The sequence below is a fragment of the Theileria equi genome, chromosome 1 (assembly GCF_000342415.1).
Source record: "Theileria equi strain WA chromosome 1, complete sequence".
NCBI lineage: Eukaryota > Apicomplexa > Aconoidasida > Piroplasmida > Theileriidae > Theileria > Theileria equi.
The window spans coordinates 2,929,822-2,942,343 of NC_021366.1; the positions used below are offsets into that span (position 1 = coordinate 2,929,822).

Here is a 12,522-nt window from a genome sequence, read left to right on the forward strand (position 1 = left end):
TTATAAACGTCAAAGCCACCGTGTGACCTATAAATGATTACCTATCAGCGTATCCCGGGGAATTCAGAGATAAAGTTTTCCATTATTAGGCTAGAAAGTGCTGGACATGCGATTTGTTCCCCCGAATGTTAAAAATGTTGTGATTCTTTGCCCTAGGTGAGGTCACAACACAATGGCGTATATTTCATTCATTTCTCATTCTATGACAAAGATTCTCTAAATTTTAAATTTGCATTTTTATTAGCTACATATAGACGTCTGTTCGGATAAAATAACCGACAGAAATTGGAATTTAGGTTACACCGTACAGCAATCTACACAGAGACTAGGAAGGGATATAACGGGAAAATGACAGAGTTTTATGTTAAACCAGATAGATTATGGCTATGAATGAATACACCGAAGAAATGGATTCCGAAGACGATGTGTACCTCCCATTTCACACGCTGCCTTCCGAAACTAGTAAGGGTTTCTAGTAGTTAATTGTACAAATTTAGGACGTGTACGCAAGACTTGGTACTGTCTCTGGGGTCCAAATCCTGATAGTTATGCCGTTTTAATTACACTCATCATCACATCATGCTCAATCCTCTCGGCAACAATGTAATGGTTTATGCATACATTCACTCAAATTCAGATGTCACTATGCCATGAATAAACAACGTATATTCATTACAATTTTCCTCCATCTAGTTATGCTTGGTATAATGCGTGTTGTAAATCAAGGGGATCCTGGAAGGTTTTTTTTGCAAACCCAGAAAAATTATTACAGGATACCACGTGATAGCGATCTCGACGAGTATTTGGCTCATGCGGGTTCGTTTACCTTGTCTCTTACATTTTTATAGAACCTGCAAAACTGGTTATTATAAATGGAACTAAAATCGTTCAGAGATGGTGCCGTAAGTTTTGCAGTACCACTTTACAAAAATTTAGCATACTGTCGCATTTATAAACCACCGAGGTCGAGGCATTGCTACGAATGCAATGCATGCATTCGAGACTATGACCATCATTGCCCGTGGTATTTAGATTTTTCCCTCAGCATTACCTTTAGGCTCTCCAACTGCATAGGGAATGATAACTACAAACTCTTTGTATTCTTATTCGCATACGGCTTGGCAATGCTCTGCTATAGTTTAGACACAATCCTTGTCATAATAACGGTTTGTTATTCTCCATTCTCTAAGTTCCCGCAGGATTTGTATCCGCAAATCATTGACATTTTTGATGCAAAATTCTACCACTTTCTCATTTACAAGAAAACAACACTGTTCGTTTACTAATAATCCCTATTTCCTTTACAGGTTTAGTATATTTCTCCTATATGGCATAGTCTCCACAATTTGCGCATTGTACTTTTTGATGAGAATTTATCTCATAGTTTCAAACGTCACTGGTCACGAGTTTCTAACATGCGCATACCCAAATTACAATCCATTTAATAAAGGTATGTCCAATTTGCCAGTATTGTAACCCGCAGGAATATACAAGAACGTTTCGGAATTTCTACAAAAACCGCTCTTCCCATCTAGACTGTGCTAAGAATATGGATAGCGATAATCACATTAATCACGCTACAATCTGTAGACTGTATATTACAACTCAACATCTTGAGGTACATTATGCCCGAAATTTGGATCGTCAGCCCACACTATACGTTGTAAGATAAAAGGAGAAAACAAACCAGCTTTAAACCGATGTGAGCCAGACTGACGGAGGTGAGCGTGAGTCGAAAACGCAACCTTTATGACCCTTCCATATAGTTCAGATTGATGCCTATTGAAGATTGCGTGTTTTGCGTCTTCCTCTTCCTCAAACTCGATGAATGCGATGCCTCTATTTGTGCCTACGAGTATCATTAGTGTCTTGTATGTCGCAATATCCACGTATACTTACCCTTTTCCTTATCCTTTGGTATGTCAAGGTTCAAAATTGTCCCAAACGGCGAGAAGGCCGAGTACAAAATCTCCCTGTCGACTTCATCCGCCAATCCTCTAATAAAGAGCGTCGTCTTGCTCAACTCATTGCCTCCATCCATTTTTTCTGCCAAATAAAATGCAAATTCACGGCAGACTTGTAGGATTTCCGAGCAAAGGAGAATGTAAAGTGACGGTTGGGCCAAGCCTCCGGATGCCACACTTGGCAACCGGGCAGTCGATTTAATGGTAAAGATTTAAACTTGTAACATAAGAAAACTGGGCCATGTGCTCCATTTTAAGCTTTAAGTACTGAATTTCAGCTCCCAAGGCTCATGTAGTGTCTCTGACTAATGTGCGCCGCAAAGACGAAAGGGGCTCATCGCATAGATTAGACATGGATCATCCGCTGGCAAAGATGGACGATGAGACACCCGTAATCGTGGCCAGGAAGTCTGGGAGCTGTCCAGCCATCTCCTCACTCCCAGATACTCTGTTGCCGAGCGTATTCAAAGTCAACAAATGTCCAACTGCAATCGATCTATCTGGTCTTAGGCATATGAAGACAAGCATCTCGGAGAACTCGATCGCTGGAGCGCTAATAGACTTTAACGGGGAAGAACTCGATGACCACGTAACGGCCGTATTTAGGTTTGTTTAGTTCCCCTCTCACATTCTACTCAGTTGGCCATACGGCGGTCAGGAGGTGTATCTCATAGAGCACGAAAACGGGAATAGGAAGATCAAAATGGTCAAGAGCTCCGGGTGTTTTACTACCATTCAGGAACTACCAAAGGACATTTTCAAGTACCAGTTCCTAGGTTTGTCAATTTTGCGGTGTATATGCTCCATTTAGTGGACGGTGTTTTGCAACATTCGCCAGAGCAGCCGACAATATCAACACCGGATGGCATTGTAAATGTGTTGGATCTAAGAAACGTGGTTGCTACAAACTACACAGTTCCGAGACAAGTGGACGAGGTGAGCACTTGTTCACAATTTAAACGTATACAGATGACAAGTGGGACGTTTGGAAATGCATTCCCAGGTCCAAATTATTTGTCTATTGAGCCACCCCTATTTCCTGAGATTCTCTCGTACAGGTCACCGGATTTTGACAACCCATCGCGATTTGGCTCAGACATTCACACTCTCTCCAATCACATTTACAGAGATACCAAGTCGGTTGACTTTTTAGGGCCAAGATACACGACATACATTACTATTTACCGGTGGACTGACGATACAATTGATGAGTCCTGTGCACCAAGGTATGAGTGTCTATATTAATACACCTCGTACAGACGAATAACACTCATGTATATTACGTGGAACCCGCTGGAATACGGTTCTTCCGAGGAATCCGAGACATTTGGATGCAGCCAGTGGCTAAAACATGACGATTAACGCCACTATAGACATGACTAATTCACTTACACATTTGTCAATACGACTCTAAGGGTCGTCTTTCAACTCTTATTCCGTATCCATAGACTGTACGTGAGGGTTCCTTATGCAAGTGTCCAAACACACTCCCGGAACAAAGAGGATGTTGGCACACTTTCATTCCCCATTTTGACGACAGCAAAACGCCGTTTTCTGTGCCCTCAGGTTTCATTTGCTTTTGCGTGTGTTGAACGATTCGTGATTTAGTGGCCAAATAATCCAACGCAACTCCCTTCCTACTGCTTTTGGGTAAGTCTCTAGGCCACTGGCCGAAATGTCACACTTTTCATTCAGGTGGTTCTACAACCGGTTCTTTGCCGCAGGATGCGCTAAGATGGCAGTAACACTCCTTTCCCCGGCGCTCTATGTGTTACTCAATTTCCTCATCTGCCAGCTGTACCCAGGAGTGAAGACCTTTCTCTATCTTTACGGAGAAAAACTCCCCTCAAGTGTTAGACCTGCGCAGCCAACGGTACACTCCGCCGTCTATGCTCATTATATTGTCTACTGGAGCGTCTACGTTCTCTACTCCTTTGTAGATGCTCTCCTTGGTCGCCAGCTAGCCTACTTCCCCTTCTTTTACGAGGTCAAGTTGACCTTTTTCTACTGGCTAGGATCGGAAAACTTCAAAGGCGCAGGCTTCTTGTTTCAAAGGTACGGAGTCAAACGCTTGACAAGCCTCAAAAACACACTCATCAAAAATATCGAGTCCAGGTATGGAGAAAAGTTTACGGCAACAGTTATCGAGTTTCTGGGCAAACTAGGCACAATTGGTGACTTGGAACCAAAAACTCAAGAATAAGTAACTACAAACACTCAATGTATCTGCTATTAATTCATTCTTGCACCGTTATGGCTATTCCGTGAGAGCTGCTAGCTAGGCCAATTTTTCCCAGAGTGGCCAGATTTAGCAAGTTTAAAAGAGTCGTGGCTGCTTTATACCTTGTGCTTTTTGTAGAAACGAAGCTCTGAAAGTAGAATGTTGGTCCGTCTCCCTCTTTGCTGCAAAATTCCTTTAGTTCTCTGAATGGTTATGGAGACAAGGGAGAGACTACTTACTCGTATAGGTCATTGCTTTCCATTACACTCGGTTTATCCTCCTTGTTAAAACGTTGATTTCGACAAACTAAGTTTTTTGTAATTTCCAAAGTCGCCTACCATTCCCACTCTTGTAACAACCTGTTTGGCTCCTCTTAAAAATTTTCTTGACCACATTCTTTGGACCATTAATGTACTTTTCCTGAAGGATTTTGTAGAGGGGGATTAATATATACTCACATATTTGCGATTGAAGTTGGCCATCAACATTCTTGGAAGAGTTTTGTCATCACTGTCCTATAGTTGGTATTGTGATAATAAATAGAGAGCTAATGCACGAAATTTTACCACAAACTAGTGAAACTAACTGATAATGCTTCTCTCTTGAGGCTGGAAAGAATGTTGCCGGATTCTGAGATGCTGAACACTCTCCTCTTCTTACGGCTTGCCTCGTAAAACCTCTTTGAGTACGGACAAAACTCGGTGTTGTTGTCATAGAGACCAAGGATTTTGCCATTAACCTTCAAAGGTATATTATTTCAGAGGTGAAAACTCACATATTTCAGTCTCAGATCTTCAAAATCGTCCTTTGAATCGCTTATATCATCCAAGTATTTCGGTATAACGATTTTGCGTTCATCTAAGGAATATAGTAATTATGACAAGAATTTACCATCTGTTATTGTAGGTTTGCTCTTCTCAGAATACCCTCGTTCAATCGGATCTACATTGTTGTAACCACTAGAGGTCCACTTGTATATCTTTCTTTGGTGGTTAAGGATGAGATTATCGTGGTCAAACTCGTACTGACTGTATATTCCGATTCCGGTTATCATACGATTATACATGCACCCCTAAAGGTTTTTCAATGGTAAGAACTAAATACCTCATTTGCGTTTGGCGTCTTCATTCTATGGCTAACATCCATTAACCTCCTTTTAGTGTCCATAATGGTTTTCTAGGGGAATGTCACACGTGATTTAACATGCAAGATTAAGCGTAGAGGGCAAAAGGATAAGAGTGATGAAAATACCTTGTTCAAGTCGTCACAAATGGAAAAGTCAGCCCTTTCCAAAACGGCCTTGGGAGAAACACGGTGACGTTTTGTTCTTGTTTTTGGGAGTACTTTGCGCGTTGTGCTGGGGAGATAAACTTGCGTAGCCTGGGAAATTATACTCTGAGATTTATTCGCAAACCCTTTTTAAAACGTCGGACGCATCCATCAGTATCAACTTGTATTGCATGTACACCAATATGGAAATACCCTTGGTGAATACGCCTGTAAAAGAATGAGGACACATGTGCAATAACCCTTTTGGTAGAGAGTGTAAGACTCGCTATTAACAAAAAATGTGGAATTACTCAAGTCTACTCTTCTGATTCTATTGGCAAATGCAACATTGTCTAGCAGAAATTTGAACGCCTTTGCAGGGTTACAGCGAGTGTCTAAGCTGCTCATCATTCCAGCAAACCAAAAGAGCTTCATAATGTCTAGGTATTTAATATGATAATGTATGGATATATATCAGAGCATCTCAGGTTACTATCATGCAACATTCCCGGACTTTGCAGAACCCATCACCAGCGCATGCACAAGATCCTAACCATCATGATGCTCGAGTTCCTTTCGGAGGATCGATGAGAGCGTCAGACCGCCACTCGCAAACGAAACGTTCTTCATTATTACTGAATGGCCAACTGGGAGGCACAGAGAAAAGGAGCTGCGGGAAAATTATGAGGAGCGCGTCCAGACAAAAGTGTAGATGAAAAATGGCAACATTGAAGAAGAAAAATTAAAGACCATCAAAGTGGATCTTGCAAAACTAGTGCTTTACCCTTGTTGATTTGTCCCCATCCGATAAGTCGCCAATGCTTGTCAACTCTCCTACTGAGAGCAACCTTGTCACCTACCCTGGTGCAAACGGGACCAGTGAGCTCAAGCTTGGCCATATCTGGCTTGATACCAGAAACACGACCACCAACAGAGGTAGAGCCAATGTTAATCATCAAAAATTCTCCCTTTTTGAGCTTGGAAACCTTGGTGCTCTTGTCGCCATCCAAGGTCTTGATACCCAAAAGACGTCTCAAGAGATAGTAGGATACCTCAATCTCAACAAAGCAGTCTGGAAGTTGACCCACATGACCAATGACTTGGCCAACCAAGCGATCAGCTCTTGTCAAGGTGGGATCCATCGATGTACCAACACCAATCAAACCACCTGGGACAGCATACTGCAAATCGTTTTGTTCCGCAAATAGTGATACTATTTTGGATATAATTGGTTTGCACTGGATGTTTCCATTTTCATCCTTGGATATGATTCCTGGTCTGACCTCGATTTGATCTCCAACCTTTAAAACACCATGTAAAATACTACCACCTGCAACACCTCCTTGCAAATTTTCAATCTCTTCACCAGGCTTGTTGACATCAAATGATCTAATGACAATCATCTGTGGAGGAGAAACAAAGTCGCGCTTTGGAACAACCACCTGCGTGACCAAGTACTCGCTAATCACATCGATATTGTAGTTTAGGACGGCACTAATTGGGATAATTGGTGCGCTGTCAGCTGCAGTTCCAGAGACAAATCTCTTGATCTCCTGTTGTCTCTGGAGAGCTTGAGCTTCCTTTATGAGCTCGACTTTATTTTGTAAAATAATGATATTCTTTAAACGCATAATCTCAACCGCAGCCAAATGCTCTGATGTCTGCGGTTGGGGACATGACTCATTTCCTGCTATAAGCAAGAGTGCTGCGTCCATAACCGCAGCACCGTTTAACATGGTAGCCATGAGAATATCGTGCCCGGGGCAATCGACGAAAGAAACGTGCCTCTTCAGCTCCATTTTGTGTCCACATCCTGGACGCTCACAGAGTGGTTCATCCTCCTTTTTGCTGCCATACGATTTGTAACAGGCTGGAGGTGGGCATTCTGGGTTTGTGCATTTATAAATCTTGGCATTTGCATATCTGAGCGTGGCTATATGTTGAGAGGAGTGACATACCCAAGCTTAATTGTGATGTTTCTCTCCTTTTCGTGCTTGAATCTTACAGTGTATACGCCAGAAAGAGCACGGACGACCGTAGATTTACCATGGGCGACGTGACCAATTGTTCCTGAGCAGACCGTGAAGATGATGGAAAGGACCTACCGATATTTATAGTCGCCTGCCTGCTAATCACCTCCGGCGATAAGGAAGTCAACTTGCTAACGTCCAACTTGGACAAGTCCTACGTGTTTTAATGAGTAAAGAACAGAGGCAGAGGACGGGTAAACCGGACCAGCCGGGGCTTGAGAAAGAGATGAAAACAAACCTGTTTGAGCAGTGTGCTAGTTTCTGCCATTTTGCCGCGTATAATCTAGTTTGGATCCAAGGGCGCTGAAATGATCTAAGCGGTCAATTTCCTGCCGCCTATTCGCTTGTATTAATGTTTTATGTCTTTGGATTAGAGAAAGAGTTTTGCTATGCGTCTATACCTCATTAGCCTTTCGGTAGGTGCGAGTGCCAGTCAGAACATCATTTTATTCCATCGTAGCACGGCTTTGGACGGGCGGAAGGTACGGATACAAAATTTTAAACTCTTACACAAAAGATTCTACAATTTTATTGGCGTTTCAGCGACTTGTCGAGGATTCGTGTGTGGGGAGTTGGAGCATCCACATCAGTAACACATTTTTAGCTTACGGCCGCTCCTTGGGGCTGCGGAGCCTCCAGCTGGCCCTTTCCACTCTCCGGTTCCAATATTCTCGTTCTGGTGGCTCTGCTCTTGTTTTTCGCCTCTCCTCGGAGGGTCCGCTTCTCCGGTACCTTGTGGACCGTTTTCTCTCTCTGCCTCGTATAGATGGGAAACAACGTCATCCCTTTAGCGATGGAGCCGGTGTGAGGGCCGGGCAATGCTCCCGGGGCTGTCTGTGACGACATCAGCAGGGACCAGATTCTTTACTCCAAGTCGTCATTTTGGCCCTTTCCGGACGAACCATTAACCTTACAGGGCCAGGATTCACCATGGAGATCTCGAGGGTTTGTAAATTCCACAAAAGATCTGGGATCTGTGCTTTTGATTTTTCCGGGTTGGAAGATACGCAGAGATTCGTCGCTGATTGTGTATCTAGATTTATCAATTTTCACCCATTAGATATTATACTCATAGCACATACCAACCATACGGTCATATCTATAGATAAACTTTCAAAATGGCATTTAAGGGACACAGGTCCCTTGTCACTGCATTTGCTCTGCTCAGCTGCATTTTGGCGTATTCTGCAGAGTTAGGAGCCCCAACTCAACCTGAGAAACTGGAGGTTAGTTTTATATTTCCACTCTGCATGCAACGTTCTGTGGGACCACTCGTGCAGATTTCAGCCTTATGCTCCCACCCTCCGCTTCATATCCACTCATAATTTTACAGAGTGAAGTATACAAACCAAGCTTGCCCACAATCCTAGAGGAACCAACTGTGGAGGAGGAACCAGAGATTGTTCCATCAACACCAAAAGAAGAGAAAAAACCAGTTGAAGTAAAAGCTACTGAGACCGAACCAAAAGAAAAACCCACCCCTGTAGAGGTTCCAGAACTAGAGGAAGTTGGCAAAGTTGAAACTAGTTCAACCAAAAAAGAGGAAACTGAAAAACTTTCAAAGGGAGATGATGTCAGTGTTCCAGAATCATCTACCACTGACGAGGTGACACCAAAACCAACTGAGAAAAACACCGAGCCAAAAGTCGGTGAAGCAGAAAAGAAAGTACCAGTCAGAAAGTTTGCCAGACCAGCACCAAAGCCACCAGTTGTATTGCCCGCTAAACCTGTAGAAGAGACAGAGACTGAACCCAAGAAACCATCAAGCTTAAGGGGAATGCCACAACTTGTCGTAAAAAAGGTTGGTGACTACAAAAGAAAGGTCAGCGACAAGGTTCACTCGGTTAAGTTTGATAACGTAGCCAGACGTGCTTCTGATCTCAAGAACCGTTCCATAGAAGTGACAAAGGATACGGCGACTAAAACCGGTAAAGTTATCAAAGAGAAATCAGTAGTTGCCGGTAAGGCCATTAAAAAGAACTCGGTAATTGCTGGCAGAGTTATCAAAGAGCAGTCTGCAGTTCTCGGTAAAGCTATCAAGGAAAAGTCCGCAGACCTTGGCAAAACCATCAAGGACAAATCAGTAATTGCTGGTAAAGTTATCAAGGATAAATCAGCAACTGCCGGTAAGACCATAAAGGAAAAGTCAGTAACAGCCGGTAAGACCATTAAAAAGAAGTCTGTAGAAATTGGTAAAGCCATAAAGAAGAACTCAGTAGTTGCCGGAAAAGCCATTAAAAAGAACTCCGTTGCATTAGGCAGGACTGTAAAGAATCAAACTGGTAATGCAAAGGACAAAGTCAAGCGTATTGTCAAACGTGAAAGCTACGAAGTTAACCCTATTGAATCCACTAGACTTTGACAACTTGTATTGAAGAGTGGACAATCAGTCATTAAAATAGAAATTTTAAGTTATGTACGATACTATTCTCAGGTATGCAGTTTTTAGTCTAGACTTTACATTCTCCGAGTCCACTTTGCACTATAGAATGAATATCCTCGCGTTTATGTAAATGTATGTCTCTGTAACTTAAATTTGCTAAAATTTCTACATTGTATACACAAATGGGTGATTTATAAGCTCACACCAAAAATCAGTATTCTCCAGTCAAGACAACTGTGGACAGTTATCAAGATCCTAATTTGTATAAATTTATACGAAATTGCTCGTGGCAGCGTTTTGTAAATATTCAGGACCGGAAACTAAAACTCCCACGGAGACTTGTGCATGCACGATCATTTCATCTTCTCATGTTTAGCAATCAGCAGCATTTATACGACACAAATCTTTAAAATGGATCCAACAAAGAGAAACTTCAACGCTGTGTTGGCACGAATTATTGCCACAATTTATAGATCGTAGAAATTAGATCCATAGTTTATTCGGATTTTTCAAAACAAATACCATTTAAACAAACTAAAAACGCCCTACCACATTTATAAAATAACAATATGAGAGCCTTTTCAACTTTTTGCGTACTATTCACATTCGCTTTGCAGAGACTGGTATCAGCTGATGATGGCTACGGTACCAGGATATTTACAGTTTGTTCAAAAGCTTGCGGTGAGTCCGTATCCAGTGAAAGACACGATGATTTGTTGGAGGTAAGTTTATAAATAGCCATAAAACCTAACTACAGTGTCAAAATGAATGCCAAACCAACCTAGTCAACCTATTGTTGAAGAAAAACGGAGATATGCTTCGCGGGTCAGAATTACTCAAAAAGAAGCATGGAATCATCAGAAGAGCTACTAGCAAGGTTCTAAAGCCAGTAAGAACAGTGCTTGGCATCCGCAAAAGGAGAAATAAGGAACAAGACTCTTAGTGGTCGTTGACAGATCGCACTTAGCAAAAACCAATAATACATTTTACATTTCCACTATCCTGTTAGATATACAGACCATTTCGTGTGTTCATTAGCCGTATTAGGAGCTAGTGTTATATCCACCTTTGCATGCATTCGTAGATCCAGGATTGAGATCTAAGAATGGATAAAGGCAGCATTTCAGATCTTTGAAAAATCCAAGCTACGATAGAAATATCCACAGATTCTCACAGATCTAAAGCTTAACAAAAACGAGAAAATCATTTAGAATGTTTTCCACTTTTGGTAAAGATGAGATTGCTCATATTGGTATATTTTGTTTTAACAAGTAGCGTGTTTGGAGCGTTGTATAGAGTAGATTCTGCAACGGTAAGAGCCAATCTTAAGATATCCAATTTTTAGGGAAAGGGATTCGAACACACAAGTCTGAGACACGGGGATGTAGATCAGGATGATGGTGTGGATGTGCCCGCTCCAGAGAGGAAGCTATTCATTTTGGGTCTGCTTGGAAAGGTTTTCAGTCCGATTATATCTGGAATTACAAATGCCTTTTCTCCACCTAGACCTCCTCCGCCGCCTCCGGCACCAACTCCACCTCCAGCTCCGGAACAAACCAAGAAAGATGACGATGATGAGGACGAAGACGATGATTAACAATTTAACTTTTTAAAAACTGCCATGTGTATGTGGCTATTTATTCGTCATCTGAAAGTGTATCCTTGATAATCTATAGAATATTGCTGACATCATGGATAAAAAACCTCTTGAAGCTTGACAGAAATCTCGTAACAATCGTCACCCTTGAGCATGTCCTTTACAAAATCGCATTGTACTTTCATTTGAAGCTGTGGCAAATGTTTACTCGACTATTCTGCAAACCTGTTCCAATGCACCGACAATGACTCCGCAGTATATTCCCGAGTAGTTTAACTTGCAGAGCGAGTCTGGTAGTTCTACAAATTGATCCAGAGGATTTTCTTGAAATTTTATGTTATGAATATTCTCCCGTTCATTCACAGTGACCACATCTCCGCTGATGCCAAGAAACATTTTAAATCCAACCTACAGTGTGTCATTATTATGGAACAAATGGATACCTTGGCGATAACCTCAACTGTACTTTTAAAATCTGTGCATGGAGCACAGCCTAACTTGGCCAAGACCTCGTCCACTAACTTGCTTCCAATGTTTTTTCCTCTAAATGGTTTTGTAGAGGCACGGGGACATGAACCGCAACTTACATTTCTACGAGCTGTGAGTTTACAGTTTCCGTGTCTTCATGGTCTCTAATCAGCTGGCTGACCATGGAGCCGTAGGTGAGGGCAAAGAGCTCAGAGTTCTGTAGACAAGGAATAAGGGACAGACAGTTGAGACTCACTATTTTGTCCATTTTGGCAAAGGCGTTGGTGCCAAGCTTTGTGAAGTTGTCCGTCGTCATCTTTCATGAGATTCTCGTTCCATCAACGCATCTTTTCGATCGATTGTCCAGTTTAGACCTAAAGTCTCGTTTGTGCGCGAGTTTTACTCCAGAATTGAGCTATTCGTACCTAAATGTTCTCTATATTCCTAACGTGTAGTCAAAAGTACACCATCAGGGTTGTCCACTTAATTTAAAGTGACCCTTTGCCCGTCACCTGCCGCGGCCTCTCATTCACTATAATGTCGGCCTAAGGTCTTTATCTTTTGGGAAAGGTTTTAAAAAATTAAATTTT

At 42.0% G+C, this 12,522-nt stretch overlaps 11 protein-coding genes across 11 annotated transcripts, besides 1 other annotated feature; 7 read left to right on the top strand and 4 right to left on the bottom strand.

The window, feature by feature from the left end:
- Positions 1 to 380: 380 nt before the first annotated feature.
- On the top strand, positions 381 to 607 carry BEWA_031030 (hypothetical protein; the record flags this gene model as incomplete). Its single annotated transcript, XM_004829859.1, has 2 exons — positions 381 to 462; positions 498 to 607. 2 exons carry the CDS (start codon positions 381 to 383, stop codon positions 605 to 607), a joined length of 192 nt encoding a protein of 63 aa, XP_004829916.1.
- Positions 608 to 707: 100 nt separating this feature from the next.
- On the top strand, positions 708 to 1,545 carry BEWA_031040 (zinc finger protein DHHC domain containing protein; the record flags this gene model as incomplete). Its single annotated transcript, XM_004829860.1, has 8 exons — positions 708 to 739; positions 773 to 816; positions 849 to 902; positions 937 to 1,024; positions 1,058 to 1,166; positions 1,200 to 1,273; positions 1,308 to 1,450; positions 1,484 to 1,545. 8 exons carry the CDS (start codon positions 708 to 710, stop codon positions 1,543 to 1,545), a joined length of 606 nt encoding a protein of 201 aa, XP_004829917.1.
- A 10-nt stretch (positions 1,546 to 1,555) lies between these two features.
- Positions 1,556 to 2,090, bottom strand: BEWA_031050 (hypothetical protein). The gene is made up of 4 exons (XM_004829861.1): positions 1,900 to 2,090; positions 1,822 to 1,849; positions 1,688 to 1,779; positions 1,556 to 1,654 (listed from the first exon to the last, which is right to left on the bottom strand). The coding sequence occupies exons 1-4, from the start codon at positions 2,039 to 2,041 to the stop codon at positions 1,599 to 1,601; spliced, it is 318 nt and encodes a 105-aa protein (XP_004829918.1). The 5' UTR covers positions 2,042 to 2,090; the 3' UTR covers positions 1,556 to 1,598.
- Positions 2,091 to 2,149: 59 nt separating this feature from the next.
- Positions 2,150 to 3,404, top strand: BEWA_031060 (hypothetical protein). Its single transcript, XM_004829862.1, has 5 exons — positions 2,150 to 2,570; positions 2,604 to 2,740; positions 2,776 to 2,900; positions 2,934 to 3,190; positions 3,224 to 3,404. The coding sequence occupies exons 1-5, from the start codon at positions 2,317 to 2,319 to the stop codon at positions 3,324 to 3,326; spliced, it is 876 nt and encodes a 291-aa protein (XP_004829919.1). The 5' UTR covers positions 2,150 to 2,316; the 3' UTR covers positions 3,327 to 3,404.
- A 124-nt stretch (positions 3,405 to 3,528) lies between these two features.
- On the top strand, positions 3,529 to 4,167 carry BEWA_031070 (uncharacterized protein; the record flags this gene model as incomplete). Its single annotated transcript, XM_004829863.1, has 2 exons — positions 3,529 to 3,614; positions 3,660 to 4,167. Exon 2 carries the CDS (start codon positions 3,700 to 3,702, stop codon positions 4,165 to 4,167), a length of 468 nt encoding a protein of 155 aa, XP_004829920.1. The 5' UTR covers positions 3,529 to 3,614; positions 3,660 to 3,699.
- Positions 4,168 to 4,201: 34 nt separating this feature from the next.
- On the bottom strand, positions 4,202 to 6,084 carry BEWA_031080 (hypothetical protein; the record flags this gene model as incomplete). Its single annotated transcript, XM_004829864.1, has 11 exons — positions 4,202 to 4,388; positions 4,425 to 4,491; positions 4,524 to 4,605; positions 4,644 to 4,700; positions 4,772 to 4,924; positions 4,961 to 5,043; positions 5,077 to 5,257; positions 5,437 to 5,565; positions 5,600 to 5,682; positions 5,715 to 5,894; positions 6,009 to 6,084. 11 exons carry the CDS (start codon positions 6,082 to 6,084, stop codon positions 4,202 to 4,204), a joined length of 1,278 nt encoding a protein of 425 aa, XP_004829921.1.
- Positions 6,085 to 6,206: 122 nt separating this feature from the next.
- Positions 6,207 to 7,752, bottom strand: BEWA_031090 (elongation factor Tu family member; the record flags this gene model as incomplete). Its single annotated transcript, XM_004829865.1, has 4 exons — positions 6,207 to 7,377; positions 7,413 to 7,524; positions 7,560 to 7,638; positions 7,723 to 7,752. The coding sequence occupies 4 exons, from the start codon at positions 7,750 to 7,752 to the stop codon at positions 6,207 to 6,209; spliced, it is 1,392 nt and encodes a 463-aa protein (XP_004829922.1).
- Positions 7,753 to 8,775: 1,023 nt separating this feature from the next.
- On the top strand, positions 8,776 to 9,846 carry BEWA_031100 (hypothetical protein; the record flags this gene model as incomplete). Its single annotated transcript, XM_004829866.1, has 1 exon — positions 8,776 to 9,846. The coding sequence occupies one exon, from the start codon at positions 8,776 to 8,778 to the stop codon at positions 9,844 to 9,846; it is 1,071 nt and encodes a 356-aa protein (XP_004829923.1).
- A 590-nt stretch (positions 9,847 to 10,436) lies between these two features.
- BEWA_031110 (signal peptide-containing protein) lies at positions 10,437 to 10,810 on the top strand (the record flags this gene model as incomplete). The annotated part of the gene is made up of 2 exons (XM_004829867.1): positions 10,437 to 10,589; positions 10,625 to 10,810. 2 exons carry the CDS (start codon positions 10,437 to 10,439, stop codon positions 10,808 to 10,810), a joined length of 339 nt encoding a protein of 112 aa, XP_004829924.1.
- A 291-nt stretch (positions 10,811 to 11,101) lies between these two features.
- Positions 11,102 to 11,464, top strand: BEWA_031120 (signal peptide-containing protein; the record flags this gene model as incomplete). The annotated part of the gene is made up of 2 exons (XM_004829868.1): positions 11,102 to 11,179; positions 11,213 to 11,464. 2 exons carry the CDS (start codon positions 11,102 to 11,104, stop codon positions 11,462 to 11,464), a joined length of 330 nt encoding a protein of 109 aa, XP_004829925.1.
- A 40-nt stretch (positions 11,465 to 11,504) lies between these two features.
- Positions 11,505 to 12,431, bottom strand: BEWA_031130 (bet3 transport protein, putative; the record flags this gene model as incomplete). The annotated part of the gene is made up of 6 exons (XM_004829869.1): positions 12,189 to 12,431; positions 12,052 to 12,149; positions 11,908 to 12,007; positions 11,690 to 11,872; positions 11,572 to 11,655; positions 11,505 to 11,537 (listed from the first exon to the last, which is right to left on the bottom strand). Exons 1-6 carry the CDS (start codon positions 12,246 to 12,248, stop codon positions 11,505 to 11,507), a joined length of 558 nt encoding a protein of 185 aa, XP_004829926.1. The 5' UTR covers positions 12,249 to 12,431.
- A 72-nt stretch (positions 12,432 to 12,503) lies between these two features.
- Positions 12,504 to 12,522: part of a sequence feature (AT_rich) that runs on past the window's edge.